The sequence below is a fragment of the Suncus etruscus genome, chromosome 7 (assembly GCF_024139225.1).
Source record: "Suncus etruscus isolate mSunEtr1 chromosome 7, mSunEtr1.pri.cur, whole genome shotgun sequence".
Lineage (NCBI taxonomy): Eukaryota > Metazoa > Chordata > Mammalia > Eulipotyphla > Soricidae > Suncus > Suncus etruscus.
In genome coordinates this window covers 96,787,776-96,806,284 of record NC_064854.1, presented here as the reverse complement: position 1 = coordinate 96,806,284, position 18,509 = coordinate 96,787,776, and the positions used below count along the sequence as shown (strand labels likewise).

General features: G+C 44.6%; 1 protein-coding gene across 1 annotated transcript; it reads right to left on the bottom strand.

Annotated features, from left to right (window-relative positions):
* Positions 1–745: 745 nt before the first annotated feature.
* Positions 746–18,185, bottom strand: MED9 (mediator complex subunit 9). The gene is made up of 2 exons (XM_049776991.1): positions 17,970–18,185; positions 746–1,696 (listed from the first exon to the last, which is right to left on the bottom strand). The coding sequence occupies exons 1-2, from the start codon at positions 18,182–18,184 to the stop codon at positions 1,480–1,482; spliced, it is 432 nt and encodes a 143-aa protein (XP_049632948.1). The 5' UTR covers position 18,185; the 3' UTR covers positions 746–1,479.
* Between the last annotated feature and the right edge of the window lie 324 nt (positions 18,186–18,509).

Below are 18,509 nucleotides of genomic sequence, written 5' to 3'. Positions count from 1 at the left end.
ACACTTCCCCCCCACCAAACCCTGGGCTCCCAATATGTCAGCCATCTTGACAGGTGGCTGCAGCCTGTCATAAATGGAACTCCTGCTAAGATGATTTTATGCCAGTGTACTGCCAAAGAGGTCAGTTGGTGGGCATCTGTTAAACCCTTGAACTGGTCAGCTCAGGCTATGTGCAAACTCAAACAATATTCAGATACTTCTCACTTCATCCTTAGAAGCACAGATAAGTATTGCTGACTGCAGTCAACACACGAAAACTCCAATAAAACGTCCCTCTGCAAGAAATGGTGAGTTGCTCATGAGTATCTAGGAAGCTAAAGTGGCTGCATTACTTCCAGCCATCTCATACCCCCAGTAATGATTCAGATTCAAGCTATCACATCTGGACCAAACAGTGGCCACCCTGAGCAAAAAGCGCATTCAGAGCCTCTGCAGCATTGCTAGTCAAGGTGCATCAGGGGCTCTGGCGGGAAGGCCACCATAGGAAATCCTTCTTTTATTTTTTTTTTTTGTTCTTTATTTGGTCACTCCTGGCTTGCTCCTGGCTCTGTGCTCCAGAAATTAGTTTTAAACGGAACAGTGGAAATCCAATCTAGATCAACTTAGTGGAAAACCTATTGACATTATGTAGAAAAAAAAAGGACATCCCCCCTTTCCAAGGGTAGCACTGTGGGGGTCTAAGTGCCACTTTTGGGCAGTCAAGGGCTAAGAAAGCTGAGGTGACAGAAGACAATGACAGCAGAGCTAAATGTGTAACAAGAACATGTAGGTGGCAAAGAACTTCAAGATTAGGGGCTATCTGGCAGCAGACACCTCTATGGCAGTTACATTCACTGGGTCAAATTTAAAAGGAAGCCAATTGTTTTTGGAGGTGGGGGGCAGGCCACCCCGTAGTCTTTCAGAACAATGTTCCATTCTCTCACCGCCTTCTTTTACCATTTCAAGACATGCTGAGAGCAGGCCTAATTTCTCCAGTGAATTCTATACAAATATTTCAGATGTGACTGTTAATAGGAATAATATGTACCTGGTACACATTGATCAAATCTAAGAGGACAGGGGAGGAAGGCAGGAAGCAAAGGGGAGTTGCCTCCTTTCCTACTGTACTCTTTGGATGTGTCAAAGAAGCCTGAATACACAGCAGATGGTCCATTCCCCAGAGGCAGGATAGAGTCTCCCACCCTTCCTCCCCAGCCTCCAGGAACATTCTTCCCTCCACCCCCCAGCAGGCATAAGCATTATGCATCTAGACATATGGCTATATACAAAGAAGCCCCAAAGGAGCCAAGTTTGAGTGCTGGCCCCTTGCATAGTCAATGCCAAATTGAATTAAGGAAAAGGAACAACAGCCCTGATTGGGCTCAAGTTTTGGAGGAGTACAAAAGAGTCAGCCTCTGGCAGCAGGCAGGGAGGGGCAGATGGTGAGGTCGCTTGGTCTCCAGCTTCTCTCTCTGGGCATTGATGGAAGTCAGTCTCACTCTACTCCTTGGGGATCTCAAACATGCAAAGGCTCTTGTATTTCTGCAGAAGTTCATTTTTGGTCCTGACTTGCTCTCGTAGACTGTGCAGCTGCTGCTGCTGCTGCTCAGGGCTCAGATGGATGCCAGGCATGGTGCTGATGACTTTGCGAAGCTCCTGGAATTTGGTTTTGAGTGCGTTCAGGTCCTGGTGGATATCTGGGCCGTCCTTGTCCATACTATGGGAGGAAGAGGGCAGCTGTTAGCATTTGTAATTTACACCCTAGCTTTTCAGCCCTGCAACTTACAGGACTTGCCAATCCTGTACTGCTTTATTTATTTATTTTTGGTTTTTGGGCCATACTCAGTGGTGCTCAGGGGTTACTTCTGGCTCTGTGCTCAGAAACTGCTTCTGGCAGGCTTAGGGGACCATATGGAATGCTGGGAATTGATCCCTGGTCCTTTCTGGTTGGCATGCAAGTCAAATGCCCTACTGCTGTGCTATTGTTGTGCTACCACTCAGCGCATTGTTTTAAAACACCTTGTTTTCTAAACCCCCCCACCCCCCAAAAGTTGTGTGTGTACACACACACTCTCCCTCCCTCGAGGACAAATTCTTTCTCAGCATTTGTTCTAGATCAGGTACGTGACAGCTGCTCGGTAAATGTGTACCCATGGCCAGCAGAGCCTATGCTGTCCCTCTGAATGCTTGCTCAAAAATTAGGTGGCTTAAAGGATATTATTAGCGCAGAAGGTAGGGAACTATATCTACTTTATTCATAGCTATACCCCTTGTCCTCAGTCCAGCCTGAAAACACTTAAGGCACTCAGGCAATCTTGTTAACAGGATGGATAATTAAAAAAAAATAAGCTCGGGGCCGGGCGGTGGCGCTGGAGGTAAGGTAAGCCTTACCTGCGCTAGCCTAGGAGACGGACCGCGGTTCGATCCCCCGGCGTCCCATATGGTCCCCCAAGCCAGGAGCGACTTCTGAGCGCATAGCCAGGAGTAACCCCTGAGCGTCACCGGGTGTGGCCCAAAAACCAAAAAAAAAAAAAAAAAAAAAAAAAAGCTCAAAAATGGTTGTTGGATGGTCAAATCATTACCAATATAAGGTTGCAAATGTGAAGTAAAACTTTCTGAAGTACATTTATTGTCATTTATGCCCCTTCCAGACTTATCAGCTAACAAGAGTTCAATATTTAGCTGATGTTTTAATGCTCAAATTTATTAACAGAGATAAATTTCCAGTTACAATAGGCAGCTTTCTCCTACCAATCACATAAACTCCTTGCCTTTGGGTCAAACTATAATCAAGGCAGAATCATTTACTTCATTTCACAGCTATTAGCTGGTGAGAGATCCAGGTTCCCCAGTGCTACTAAATTAAAAAAAAATTTTTTTAAAATAAAGTTATTGAGTTCTGAAAACAAGTACTTGAGACCAAAAACTTAAAAGCCAATTCAGTAGACTACTCTACAAGTCAACCTTTGAGGCCTAAGAGAGGAGAATGTCAATTCTTGGTGCAAAATCTCAACCCAGAATGCATTAATTCATGTTTATTATTCATCACTTCTCTACTTATGCCAAAAGATTATCCATTTTTCTTTACAACTCATACCCGGCAAACGAGACATCCCTTATGGTTTGTTCACTATCAACAGCGAACATCTCTCTTCTGATCAGAAAGACAGGAACTGGATCATTTATTCTATGAAATAAATAGCTATTTCAAACATTTATTGTTCTTTGAGTCTCAATTTAGATATAGAATGAATGGTTTACTTTATTACAGTCGAGGAAGGAGCAATAAGTATTCATGAGAATTGCAAATCATTTGAATTGGGGGACATACCTGGCATTATTTAGGGCTTACTCCTGGCTCTGCAGTCAGGAATCACTCTTGATGGGTTTAGGAGACCATATGGGATTCTAGGGATCCAACCCAGGTTAACTGCATGCAAAGTAAGTGTCCTACATGATGGACTATCTCTCTGGCCCAAAAACTGCAAATCATTTGGAAGAAAGCAAACAGGGAGCATCTTTTTAGATCTCCTCTGAGATACACAGCTCTGGACAGAAACCATCTGGACATCTGTAATCAGTGTACTTAAAGACATATGTGTTAACACATTGTTATGAATTTAAGTCCCAGAGCAGTTCTGCAACTAAAATATAGTTTTAAGAAGATGGACTAGCACCACATGAGTCCTGAAAGAACACAGTATAAATAACTTTACATAAAAATTTGGGAGGAAGTTATGTAAAGAGTGGGCCATGCTAGAGATGTTCATTTTTTAAAAACTTCATATTGCCAAGGTATTTCCAAAGAGATAGCTAAAGTGGTAGAGAACATGTTAGGTGTGTGTGCAGTCTGAGTTCAATAGTTGGCACTGCCTGGTGAAGCAGCTCTGCTGATCCCAGAGCAGTGCCAGCATGCAAACACCTAGGCCTGCAGCACCAGACAATGTACCATCTAGAATAGTCCTGGTTCTCCTGAGAACTGCTAAGTTTGAACCCTATGAAAATAATTTGGTTGTGGGGGAGTACCAGGGGTGGATTACGTATTCTGGGTTGCATGTCACTGAGCTATATTTCTTGCCTTAACATACTAAAGGTGGAGTATTATGAAAGGTTCAGGGAGGGAAGCTCTCCTGAAAGGGGGCCACAGAGCCAAGAGAGGCCCACTCCACAAGCTCCTCCGCTGCCCTAATTAGAAGTGGTAAAAAGGCGGAACTCCTGGGGAGAGGAAAACACTGTATTCAGGATCTGGCTAGAACCAAGGCGATCTGGTAGGCCAGGAAGAGTATGAAACACTCCAGCCAAAAGAAGAGATAGGCTTGACTATTGAGAATAAAAGCAGAAAACTGAAAATGGGTGTGGTGCCTTTGTGTTCTATGTTAGTCATCACCCAACTTTAGCAGGAGAGAAAAATGAGAGTAGGTCAGGCCCAGAAGCACCTAAATTGTGTAAGCTCAGGGCTGGGGTACTTTCAGCCACCCAGAGGCAATTTTATTTATTTCTTGGTTTTTGGGTCACACCTGGCAATGATCAGGGCTTACTCATGGCTCTGTACTCAAGGATCACTTTTTCCTTTTGTGGCTTTTTGGGCCACACTCAGCAGTGCTCAGAGGTTACTCCTGGCTCTTTGTTGAGAAATCACTCCCAGCAAGCTCAGGGGGACCATATGGAATGCCAGGGATCAAACCAGGGTTGGCTGGCTGCATGCAAAGAAAATGCCTTACCTGCTGTGCTATCGTTCAGGCCCCTTGAGGGTCACTCTTGATGGGCTAGGGGAACTATACATATATGGCACTGGGGATCAAACCCAGATTGGCTGCATGCAAGATAAATGTCCCACCCACTGTGCTTTCTATCCTCTCACACCCCACCACCCCTCAGGCTTTTTTTTTTTAAGTTTGGGCCACACCAGCAGAACTCAGGGATTATTCTTGGCTCTGAGCTCAGGGGTTATTCCTGGCAGTGCTTGGGGACCACATGGGATGCTGGGAATTGAGCCTGGGTTGGCTGCATACAAGGCAAATGCCCTACCCACTGTGCTATTGCTCCCACCGTCATCCCCCCACCCCAGCAGTTTTTAAAGCTGAACAAAACACTATAGCTATGGCTTGACAGGGCACTTCTCAATCATCTTTTGCAGATTCGGACTGATACTTGATATCATTCCAACCGTGAACAGACTCTATTATAATGTGTATGTCATCAGACTTGATACCATCACAGTAGTACCCAAGTACCACCAGGTATGGCTTCCAGCCCACAGCACACCCACATCCTTTCAACTCCATCTTTTAAATCCCTGATTGGTGAGTGTTAAGAATGGCACCTAGGGCAGTGGCCTGGCTCTCAGTCTTTCTCTTCTGAGACTGACATGGCTGTTCTTATCCACTTCTGCCCTGCTGGCCCCTGGAGACCAACATCAGGCCTTCAGTGAAGCTACAGTTCTGATGGAGAGATAATCTGCAAATCTGAAGACAGTGTGGAATTGCCAAGCAGTCTCTATAACTATCAAGATCACACTGAAAAAGAAAAAGAAGGGAATGAATGATGGAAGAGATGATGGCCTCGTTCCTGCCCCAAATGCTATTGCAGCAGTATTCCAGCACGCTCTTCCATATGTACCCACAGCAAGCACGAGCCGCTTCCTCCTGGGATGGTGAGAACAAAGAAAAACAAATACATCTGGAAGCAAGAATTCCTGAAAGTGGACCAAAGGCTACTTTTTGGAGCTATTCTGGCTGCAAGCTACTCAGACATCAAAGGCTTGCTTGATGTTACAGGCAAGACTGCTGCCAATGTGATCAAAAGAAAAACACCTGAGAGCCTCACAAGTCCTCCAGTATCAAAAGTGACTTTAGCGCAGCAGCAGCTGCCCAGGAAAGAGAATGAGTGCTGTGAAGAGAAGTGAAATGCTGTGTCTGATGTTGGGAAATGGTAAGAAGCGTTCCCAATACTAGTCTTACTGCTCTGTTTATAACTGTCAGCATTTAACAAACAGGAGACAAACCCAGGAGCAAATCACCTGTAGTAGTAGAATACAGAATGGTCTCAACTGCATTTGCAGTTGAGTACAGCTTGTGTTTCTTTTAGTATTATAAAGTTTTTTTTCTTAGTTGGGAATGAAAAAGAACTATGGGTAACTCTATAGAAATTGGTATTTTCAGTGGCCAGAGAGGAAGTACAGCAGGTAGGGCACCTGCCTTGTACCAGGTACAATCCCTGGCATCCCATATGGTCTGCTAAGCTCTGCCAGGTGTGGTCAAAAAACAAAAACCAAAACAAACAAACAACAAAGAACAATAGAAACAAGAAATCAACATTTTGGGCTTTCCCACAGTATAATGCAATTTTTGCCTAGCTTACTGTCCACAAACTTTATCTATTTTTTTGTTTGTTTTTTTGTTTTTGTTTTTGTTTTTGGGTCACACCTGGCGGTGCTGAGGGGTTACTCCTGGCTATCTGCTCAGAAATATGGTAGGTCCTGGCAGGCACCGGGGACCATATGGGACGCCGGGATTTGAACCAACCACCTTAGGTCCTGGGTCGGACGCTTGCAAGGCAAACGCTGCTGTGCTAGCTCTCCAGCCCCTTATTTATCTATTAAAGGTTAGCAACTTGTAATAAAAAAAAGAATGACACGGTAGCTGCTAAGTATATTCTGCCTCAGCTTTTAGTTGAGAAGCTTCAGTATCTAAAGATGCAAATTGGCAGCCACCAGTAAAAACTGTGCCCAGAAACCCAAGTAATTCCCTCAGGTCTCTAAAGCCAATCACTCCCAAACTCACTGCATTTTAACCTCTCCTTGGCACATGACTCAGTCTGTTCCTCCATCCCTGTGGCCTCAAACCCTCACAGTTTACCTGACTCACCCAGGACCAGTCATCCAAACTCACTTCAGCCTTTGTCTCCCTAAGATAGTAGGTTTCTTGTTGACAGTACTAGGTGCTGGAGGAGAAAAATGTAAAGATGATGAAACCCAAGCTATAGGGAAGGAAAGACCCATTAATCCCATAACCTGGAGATAACCTCTGTTAATAAGTGGTGTATGTTAACTCAGATTATTTCAAAATATAATATACAAATGCATCATACTGATGTGGAAAAAATGCAATTTCAGTATATCTGGTTTTATTCTTCCTTATTTAAAACTTTTTCTAGTTTAGCATCATTATTGAACTAAATTATTTGGTGGGAATTTGGGTATTTGGATGCTTATAATTTATCACATATCTCTCTCTATATATATGTGCTTGTTCAAGTATTTTGGTAGGGTAATTTCCCTAAAGTGTGATTCTGGCTTGAAGATTACATATATCAGAATTCTCATGGATTACTAAAATGGCCCCAGTCACTATCACCATCACCTTCAGATGCAGGTCCAATAGTTCCAGAAGACCATTTAGTACAATGCCTGTCCTTTAACCATCTGACTCTGACAACACCAGCTATTACTTTTCCAGGAGCTATTTGTATTTATCTGCTCTAGTTTTTAGTTTTGGGGGTACAACTGGCGATGCTCAGGGTTTACTCCTACGCTGAGGGATCACTTCTGGTGGGGTTTGGGGGGACTGTATGAAATATCAGGGATTGAACCCAGATTGGCTATGTGCAAGGCAAGTGATTTGTCCAGAGTACTATTTCTCTGGCCCATTAACTGATCTAGTTCTGCAGCATCCAACAGGCCTTTGAGACAGCTTTGAACCTCACATTCTTGCTTTTAACTATTCACAAGATACATTTAAAAATATTCTTTTTGGGGGGAGGAATAATTGAAAATAATCTCCTACAAAGTAGCTGGATACACTCATCCACCTCTTTGATATATGAACTCTCACTCAGAGTTCAAGGAGTTGGAGTGGAAGCACTGCATACAAGAGACCCAGGTTCAGTCCCTGACACTGCAGTCTCCCAACACGGTTAAGAGCCACTCCGAGCCAGGAGTTGCTTCTGAGCACCTCCAGATATGGCCAACAAACTAACACACACAATAACAACAATCCTGTTTAGCCTTCTGTCCTAACTTCTGTTCCCAGGTTCCTGTCGTCACTGGAGTCCAAGGAGACCCACAATTACCCCAGTAGTCATTACTGCTTGCAGCATGAGCTAGAAAGCTATACTCTATGTTGACTTCACGCACAGGCTCCCATGTGCCCCAGAACTCATCCAGCAGCCAGTCCCGCACCATCACCTATAGCCTCCTCCTCCCACCAACTTTCTGCAAACCTGGAGAGTCTCTTTTTCCAATTAGCAGGGAACCCACCTTCCCAAATAAAATCCAAGCCTGAGCTCAGAAACAGGGCTTCAGTCACTCCCTGGCCACATCGCCTGCTAGGAGGTTCCCAACAGACGATTCCCCTTGAAGTAGCCTTCACTTTCTCACATCAAGATTCTACTTTTCCAAGCCCATATGGTGCTATAACTTTCTTCTTTCCTGCTGCCCTGGGAGCTAGTGTGTTCACTGCCTGGATTCTCTACTGCTGTGCTGGCTTCTCCCTTGTACAAGCAAAGGGGCTCAGCTGGCTAGGAAGGCCAGCAGATTAAAATGGTAATTTGCGTGGAGCACTGAGGCACTGACACCCTGCTCCCTGCTCCCATGAGAAAGGTCTTGCTGACCTGTCTCCACAACAAAGGGACTTGGATGAAGCAATATGGGCCTTGAAGGGTCAAGAGCAATGTAGTACACTGCTCAGCACTTCAGTGATGACATCTGCAGATCAAATCGGCACTCCACTCCCTTCCTGGCAACCCAGATGAATTTAAAGAACACATTTAATTGAAAAAATGGTCAAGTACCCACGCTGACAAAAGACTCAAGACAGGAGTGAGCCAAAACCATCAGGCTGGGCAGTGAAGGGTGCAGTTTGGAACATCTGGCGTGGGACACTCAGTTCCCGACTCAAATTACATTCAGCAAGTTTGAAGGGAAACAATTTATATGTTTTCCTGGCCCCACAGTGTAAAATAAAAATAAAATAAAATAAAATAAAAATAAAAATCCAAGAGCTGGCAAGACTGCCCCAGGCACTGTGTTTCTAACCCCTTAGGCGGATGGGTCTGATGAAGCAGGGTAGCAGTGGAGAAATAATACCAAGCAGCCAGAAAAGATATTCATTGGAGTCAGCTCTCTGCCATGTGTTCACTCTTCTCCGTGCTCTCTGGAGCCCAAAGCCAGACCCCTTTCTTTATTCAAACCAACTCCCAAGTCAAGGGAGGGGGAAGGCCAAGTCAGATAGGAAAAGAAGAGGTTAGAGGAAAAGGAAGTTGGGGAAACACTTTTGTTTTGGTTTTTACCTAGATTCACCTTGGTGTACATAGGCCTAACTTTACTGCTCCAGTATCATAAATGTACTTTTATAACATGGCTTATTTATATATCAAAAAAGGTTGCAAAGAGACTTTTTGAATCCTTCCTTCCTCCCTCCCTCCCTCCCTCCCTCCCTCCCTCCCTCCCTCCCTCCCTCCCTTCTTTCCTTCCTTCCAGGGGACCATATGGGATGCTGGGATTCAACCATGTCCATGTTCGTCCTGGGTTGGCTGCGTGTAAGGCAAATGCCCTACTGCTGTGCTATCTCTTCAGCTCTTCTTTGTTTCTTTTTGCTTTTGGGTCACACCTTGTTGTGCTCAGGTTACTCCTGGCTCTACTCAAAAATGGCTACTTGGGGCCGGCGAGGTGGCGCTAGAGGTAAGGTGTCTGCCTTGCAAGCGCTAGCCAAGGAACGGACCGCGGTTCGATCCCCGGCGTCCCATATGGTCCCCCCAAGCCAGGGGTGATTTCTGAGCGCTTAGCCAGGAGTAACCCCTGAGCATCAAACGGGTGTGGCCCCCCAAAAAAATGGCTACTGGCAGGTTTGGGGACCATATCGGATGCCGGGGTTAGAATCCAGCACACCCTCCCCACTGTGCTATTACTCCAGCCCTCTCTCACCCTTCTTTTTTTTTGTTTTTGTTTTTGGTCACACCCGGCAGTGCTCAGGGGTTACTCCTGCTTCTACGCTCAGAAATTGCTCCTGACAGGCTCGGGGGACCATATGGGATGCCGGAATTCGAACCACCAACCTTCTGCACGCAAGGCAAATGCCTTACCTTCATGCTATCTCTCCAGCCCAGTCTCACCTTTCTTATAGTCATAAAAATGAGGCTTTTCTTTCCGTTCCCCACTTCTTAGAAAAACACAAGTATACAAGTGGTTCACCCACCATAGCAAAGGCATGGGAAGAAAGAAAGCAGAAAGGAGTCTTCCAATACCAAATCAGAGAGCACCCCAACCAGGAGTACTAGAGGAACCAGGAACAATTCAGCTGTGCAAGAGGCCCCGGAGCAAAGGTATGTATTCTTTGTTTTGAGGCTACACTGGGCAGTGCTGAGACTTCTGGCTTTGTGCTCCAGGCAGACTCAGGGGACACATGGAGTGCCAAGAATCAAACCTGAGACAGCAAGGCAAGCACAGTCATTGTTGTACTATCTCTCCACATTTCTCTGAGGAAGAACAGGAAGTTTGTTGTTGAGAGATGAGAGGATGGATACAGGCTGAAGGATTCTACCCACTCCAAAGCACACCTATTGTAATAACCTGCTCAGGCTGTGTTCTACCTGGTTTGTGCATCAGTTATAGTGGGTAAGGCACTTGCTTTGCAAGCAACTGACCAGGGTTTGATCCCTATAGCCATTTTTGGTTTTCTATGTCCTACCAGGAATAGTCACTGAGCACAGCCAAATGTGACCCCAAAGTAAGAGGTTAACTAAGCAATAATTTTAAGAACTAATAAAATGAGGTTTAAAAACTTGAATCGTGAGATAACAACAGGTTTGATAATAAAGAAGATTAACAACTAAATGTTCCATAAACTAAAAGCAACAAGCATCTCAGCTGGGCCATTAAGAATCAGACTGGTGGGGCCCGGAGAGATAGCACAGCGGCGTTTGCCTTGCAAGCAGCCAATCCAGGACCAAAGGTTGGTTCGAATCCCGGTGTCCCATATGGTCCCCCGTGCCTGCCAGGAGCTATTTCTGAGCATAAAGCCAGGAGTGACCCCTGAGCACCGCTGGGTGTGGCCCAAAAACCAAAAAGAAAAAAGAAAAAAAGAATCAGACTGGTAAAGATATAATTGCTAAGGATGAATACTGCCAAAAAAAAAAAAAAGAGGGGGAGCAGACTAACTTTGAGAAATCATTAAATGTAATATGTGGAGTCAAGAACTAAAATGGTTGGTATCAGAGAACAGAAGGTCTAATGGTCAATATGAAAACATCTGTGAATTCAGCATATGAAAGGAACGGTAAATTAAGCAGGGAAAACAAAGAATACTCAGTAGTGGTAGTGGGAAGACAATGGGTAGAGAAAAGGCTTATCTTACAGGCCTTCATCAAAATAAGTTCAAAAGAGCATCAAAGAGTTAAAGGGAAAGAAGGGTATTCTGGGGCTGGAGAGACAGTACAGTAGGTAAGGCATGTGCTTCACATGCAGCCAACCCAAGTTAGATTCCCAGCATTCCATTAGGTCCCCTGAGCATCACCAAGAGTAATTCCTGAGTGCTGAGCCAGGAGTAACCCCTAAGCATTACCAGACATGATCTCAAAGCCAAACAAAGGAAAAAAGGTATCCTGATTTCTGTAAAAAAGGGATCAACTACAAGGGCCAGGAATTCGACTCCAAGGCAGAACAGGTCTTGCATGCATGAAGTACGAGGTCTGAGTACACACTGCCCCCCAAAGGATCGATTAGAATGGGAAGGGCTTTCAAATTAGAACCAAAATTCAGACGTCATCGAAGGTAAGGCTTACCAATGCTAGCTACATAAAGATACTTTCCCTAGTAGAAGACACAGATAGAAACAACCTACCATTTCTGTTCTGATCAGATTAAATTCAAATTAGGGCATTCTGTTAAGCAGTGATCAAGCTTTGAAATTCACACATCCCACTGCTAAATATCTACCCTACAAACCCCCTTATAGTTTGACAAAATGGCACTGAGAAAGGCTCACGGCAGCTCTGACTGCAAGGCCAAAGACAGTGAAAGTGCCCTTGAGCAGGAAACAGTTTAAATAAAGAAGAGTCTGTTCAGACAAGGGAATCTCAAGTAGCTAGAGAGGAGTGAAGAGCAGAAGAGGTTCTTTCCTTTTATATACTTGGGCACTCTGAATCCATCAACCTTTTCTTTTTAATGCTTCCTGGTCATTTTAAATTCAGCTATTGGAAGTAAAAATTGATAAAGGGTACACCCCTTCAAGTAATTCCAGCACTTGACCTCATCATAAATGTCTTCAAATACAAGGATGCTCTTTACTGATTAGCAAAAATTAGAAAAACACCTTAAAAGGGCATAAATAGATTAACTACATATAATTTATGATGCGGCCACCCCTATGAGAAAAACTTATGTGTGAGTAGGAAAAGAGTCCAGAAAAAAAAAAAAAAACTAAATAAAAATTTTTTGTTTTCTTGTTTTTTTGGGCCACACCCAGTGATGCTCAGGGGATACTCCTGACTATGCGCTCAGGAATTGCTCCTGGCTTGAGGGACCATATGTGATCCTGGGAATCGAACCAAGGCCCATCCTAGGTTAGCGTGTGCAAGGCAGACATCCTACTGCTTGTGCCATTGCTCTGGCTCCAAAAACCTATACTTTTTTTTAAGTACAGTTATTCAATTTGTATAAATTGCTTTTTCCTAATTCAAAAGAGAAAGGTCTGAGAGACATATAGAAGGTAAGATGCATGCTCACCCATTCCCCAGATGGGAGTGATCCCCGAATGCAGGGCCAGGAGCACAAGATATGCCCCCCAACTCCCTGCTGCACACCCCATATCAGGTGGTGACAGTTGGTGATCAGTTGGTGACAGTTATTAAATTGTATGGCTGAAACTCAATCATGAACTTTGTAACTATGTATCTCAGTGATTCAATTAAAGCATTTATTTATTTTTAAAAAATCAGAAGAGATTTAATGAAGAGAATAGAAACAGAAAGGAAGGCAGGAAGTTGCTATATTGTAAGAGGGGGTCCCTTATGTATGAAAGATTGAAAACACACTGGTCTAATTCCTGGAAGAAGACTTAGTATGAACACGGTTATTATGGCAGGGAGAGGAGGGGAAGAGGAGAATATTTTATCAATTGACGTATTTCTGTACTTCTGAACTTGTAATTTCTCTTCATTCCCTTCCCAGAGCTAAAGAAATAGCTCATAGCCTCATACCAGGTCAGCACTTTTAGTCAATGAGCCACTCACCCTACCCCTTTTGGCTGGAGATGCCTCAACAGAAGTGGTGTCAGGGATCCCCTCAATGTCAGTGGGAACATATAAACTAAACTCTAAACTTCCTGCTTGGCTTTAGGCCACTGAGTCATCTTTCTTGTCCCTCAGGCTTTTTTCAATTTAAAGAAACACGCATACTAAACCAACAACATGGCATAATATAATACTCTAGGTCCTTATGAAAACCATAAGGCTAAATTAATTTTAGTTCTTTCTCTTTACTGATCCCCTGGGCAAGTAGGAAACAAATAATTCAAATCTCTGGGGAAATACAGGAAAGGAAGGGATCTGGGCCTGGGGCACTGGGCCAATCTTTTATTCCTTAAGCTGTTGTCATCCATGTCAAGCATGAAACTCCAAATCTTTGCTAGTTTCCCAGTCCTGAGAAGAAAAAAGTTCATTTCCTAAGGAGGGAAGTTATCTGCAGAATCCTGTTTCTTCCTGCTTCTCCAGCTTTCTTTTCCTACCCTCTCTGATTTATGCTCCAATCCCACCACTGAGAACTGACTCCACAGTGAATGCCCCCCCCCCCTTTTGCATCACATCTTTACCATGCTCTTCCTACATCACCCTTCTTACCTCCTCCCTCCAGAGACAAGACTCTGGGTGGGTATTAAGAAGTAGATCCCTACAGTCCTCTCCCACCATTCCAAATAGATTGTTCTACTTCCATCTTGAAGATTACTCTGCCCTACAATTTTTTCTTAGAAAAGAATGACCAACTGTATCTGGATATGAGAGCACCAGGCACACTGCAGGGCTAGAAGAGGGGATCCAATAATGGTAATGGGAACTAAATGGAAATTCACAAACTACATGCTGAGATCCCTACCATAACCTATAATCCCATCTGGCTTCTAGACTGGTAACTGTAAAGAACAGAGTTACCTTCTCTGGGGCATCTGACCAACCAAAGAGTAAGGACATTGGGCGAACTCTGCAAAAATGGACCTTGACAGTTCATTCTAAAAGAGTAACAAAAACATCACTCATACTCAGAGTTTCCACTAAGCCTTTAGTGTTTTTTGTTTGTTTGTTTGTTTGTTTGTTTGTTTTTTGGTTTTTGGGCCACACCCGGTAACGCTCAGGGGTTACTCCTGGCTATGAGCTCAGAAGTTGCTCCTGGCTTGGGGGACCATATGGGACACCGGGGGATCGAACCGTGGTCCATCCAAGGCTAGCGCAGGCAATGCAGGCACCTTACCTCTAGCGCCACTGCCCGGCCCCGCCTTTAGTGTTTTATTATTAAATATAAATATAAACATAAAACAATACTAAGCTGAGAAGAATGTAGAAGAACTATTAGGAAAGAAGGGCAAAATAAAAGCGGGGAAAACAATGCCAAAACGATAATATGGGGGCCGGTGAGGTGGCACTGGAGGTAAGGTGTCTCTGCCTTGCAAGCTCTAGCCAACGAAGAACCATGGTTCGATCCCCAGGCGTCCCATATGGTCCCCCCAAGCCAGGGGCAATTTCTGAGCACGCTTATCCAGGAGTAACCCCTGAGCATCAAACGGGTGTGGCCCGAAAAACAAAAAAACAAAAAACAAAAAACAACAACAACAACAACAAAAATATATATATATGTTAGGGGAGAGTTACTGTAATCATGAAAAAGCGCTAACTTCGGGCCGGAGAGATGGCATGGAGGTAAGGCGTTTACCTTTCATGCAGAAGGTCATCGGTTCGAATCCCGGCGTCCCATATGGTCCCCCGTGCCTGCCAGGAGCAGTTTCTGAGCACAGAGCCAGGAAAAACCCCCGAGCACTGCCGGGTGTGACCCAAAAACCACAAAAAAAAAAAAAAAAAAAAAAAAAAAGCGCTAACTTCAATCTTAAATATGTGAAGGTTGTATTGACTTTATAGACCAATAGGATGAGATAGACTGAGCAACACCGGGGTATGAGTCCCCCAAATAAAGAAAAGAGAGAAGGGGAGGAAGTAATTACCATAAAGTAGATGGCCAAGGGCTACCACACTGACAAACCTCAAGAAGTATTATCAGCCTTGGTCATGACTTTCACCCAAATCTCAAAATTTGATGTGCCAGGAACCTTCTATTTTCTCCCCTTCTCTCTTTGCTGGTCTCTAAAACAAATACATAGACACACATATATAAACCCATGATCAACCCACCCACTACCTTTTAAAGTCAGCAGCTCTTAAGTATCTTACAATGATCTCATGATTGGGATAGTACTACTCCCTCTCATAGAAGAAACTCAGAGAAACTGAGTGATTTGAACACAATTATTCAGCCAGTACCTTATAAAGCTGTAATTGGAACCCATGAGGTCCAATATTACTATCTACTTACTAAAAATAAGCAAATTAAGTTCTAGAAAGGTTTTATTTTACTAAAACTAAAAGGCAGACATCAGAATGAGATTTGAAGCCAACACTATTATACTTCAAAGCTATTATCCATATAGTGTACCTTCCTTAGCCCAGTACTATTTCTTTCTTTCTTGGGGTAACATCCAGCAGTGCTCAGAGCTTATTTCTGGCTCTGTGTTCAGGGGACTGTATGCAGTGCCCAGGATCAACTAGAGTCAACTGTGTATAAGACAAACATCTTAATTTCTAAAACCTACTACAAAGTATTTATTTATTGGGGGAGGGATTGAACCACACCTGGAGATGCTCAGGGGTTAATCCCATATCTCACTCAAGAATTACTCCTTGGTGGGGGTTAAAGAGATAGCACAGTGGTAGGGCATTTGCCTTGCAGGCAGCCAACCCAGGTCAGATGGTGGTTCAAATCCCAGTATCCCATACCGTCTCCTGAGCCTGCCAGGAGCCATTTCCGAGTGCAGTGTCAGGAGTAACCCGAGTGCTGCCAGGTTGGCCTCATATGAGGCAAATGTACTACTGTTTTGGCCCCCTACTGCCAAGTATTTAAGGCTAGTCTGACCCCACAGTTCTATCAAAATAAGGATAAATGCACTTTAGGGGGTCTGTCTTGAGAATGTGTGTGGTTTCACTTTTCTTAAACACAGTGTAATTATATCTGGGTTTACTTGGATTACCCCTTTACACTCCAGTTCTGCCCTGGAATTGCAGGGTCTAAATAGTCTTTTCTGTCTTAATGCTGAAAAGTGTTACTTTATAGCTAACAAGAACAGAGGAAACTCCTTATCTTATAAAGTTTTTTCACATCAAATAAAGTCAGGGTTTAATGTGAGAACAAAGGCCTAGCAGCAGTTGTTGTAAAAGTGGCAGAAGCATCAAATTACACCATATCAAGTGATTCTAGTCTGGTTAAACTCAAGAAAGGGCAGGCCACTAACAATACGTTCATGTGATGAACAATAATTCCACTTTATAAAAACATCTAAGAGCAAATTAATGTTCATCTGAATGTTACTGCAATAGTAATTTTAGTTTTACACTTGGGGGAGACTCCCTAGCATTGCTGGGGAACCCAGGGCCACTCCAGAAAACATTTTGGCAAGGCCTGATGGTTAGGTACTCAAGTGCAGATGTGCAGTGTTATTTAGGGGTGGGAAGCAGGGGTGACAGGGAAATTTAGGAGTGCAGAGGGGCCAACTAAGGCCCCTTTTGGAGGAGGGAGGGAGGGATGGAGGGAGGGGGAGAGAGAGGGAGAGAGAGGGAGAGGGAGAGGGAGAGGGAGGGAGAGAGAGAGAGAGAGAGAGAGAGAGAGAGAGAGAGAGAGAGAGAGAGAGAGAGAGAGAGAGAGAGAGAGAGAGAGAATTCTGTGTAAGGGGATCTATCTCTGGCTAGAAGCATGCAAAAGGCATGTGCTCTAACACTTTGAGCTACCTCCCGATTCTTGTTTGGATTTTTAAAAAAATCTATTTTTTTCTATATCAGAGATTAAACCCAGGGTCTTACACATGCAAAATAAGTGCCCTGTTCCAGCTTTTGTTTTAATCTGTAATGTTAGATAAGGAATTATAATCCTAGGGGTTGAGAACTATTATTATGTAGATAATAATATAGAGTTGAAGAGCATCTTTGTTTGCAGGAGAGACCTCCAAGCACTCTGAGGCATGCTCTCCCTACACCTCCACAAATGACAGTAACAGTAAAAGTAGTTTAAACTAGCACCAGAGAGACTTTTCATTGTGCTTTTCTTTTTCAAGGGTCATTTGAAAAGTGAGGCTAAGTGAGAACACTGACCATCACCTTTATCACACTGTTAGCATCTAGAGGATAACTTATGTGTCTTTGTTTTTCCTTTCATGTTTCCAATCATTACCCCTCCGATGCTTTGTGAGCCAGTCATTTCTATTGGCGACTTTTCCCCTTCGACCTGTGAGTGATGTGGGCTGAAAAGTTGGCTCTTTTAATTCTGGACACCTCAACGCAGTGTGTTACTTACTACACAGGGGAGATGATCCACATGGGCTGAATGATTTGGGGAGGTGGAGATGGGGGCGAAGTACCAAAGCAGGGATTCTTGTTATTCAACAGGTGAAGAAAAGAGGCTCAGAGAAACTTAATTGTGCACCGACAGACCCCCTAAACTTAATTTAGCAACCTTGAGATTTAGGACCGTAGGGGCTCCATTTAGCGAGAGAGGCCTACGGTATCATGTCATAAGATCATCACCTAGCTTGCAAGAACTGGCAACTCAGGGTTCAAAGAGCTGGTTGATTCGTGGTGGTCTTGGACAGGCCTCTTCCCTCTGGGGGTCTGTGTCCCCTGGCAGCTGTCAAGCAGGCGTGACGGCGAAGCCCGAATGCGGCGCAGGTCCTCTCCCGGGCCCTTACCATTTGATGATGTTGTGAACCAAGGGTAGGAAGGAGTAGTTCTCCTCCTCCTTCAGACCCGCCGGTGACTGAGGCCTCGGTGCGGGCGGCTGCTGGGGTTGCGGCGCGGCGACGGGAGTTGGCGGCTGCGGCTTGGCCTCGGGCAGCGGCGGCTCGGCGGGGGGCGGTAACGCATCTTCGACCTGTCGGCCCGGGGCCACCCCGGAGGAGGCCATGACACTCAGAACTCCCCAGTGCGGAAAGCGAACTCAGCAGTCGCGGACCTCCGACGTCATCACCGCGCGCCCAGAGGTGGGCGGGGCTGGGTGCACGCGCCGGGCGCCAGGCGGGGCCAAGACTCAGGGGGCGGGGAATGTTGCTAGGCAACAGACAGTTGCTGGTTGCTCGGGTGGCCTGGACCAGATAGCTAAATTATTAAATAGCCAGAAATAGGAGATTCACGTCAGAAATAGCACATTTTTATTTCTAGTTACGTGGGAGAAGAGGGTCCAAAGACACTAAAACAGAATGACGGACTCAAGCATGACCCAGCCATGGGGA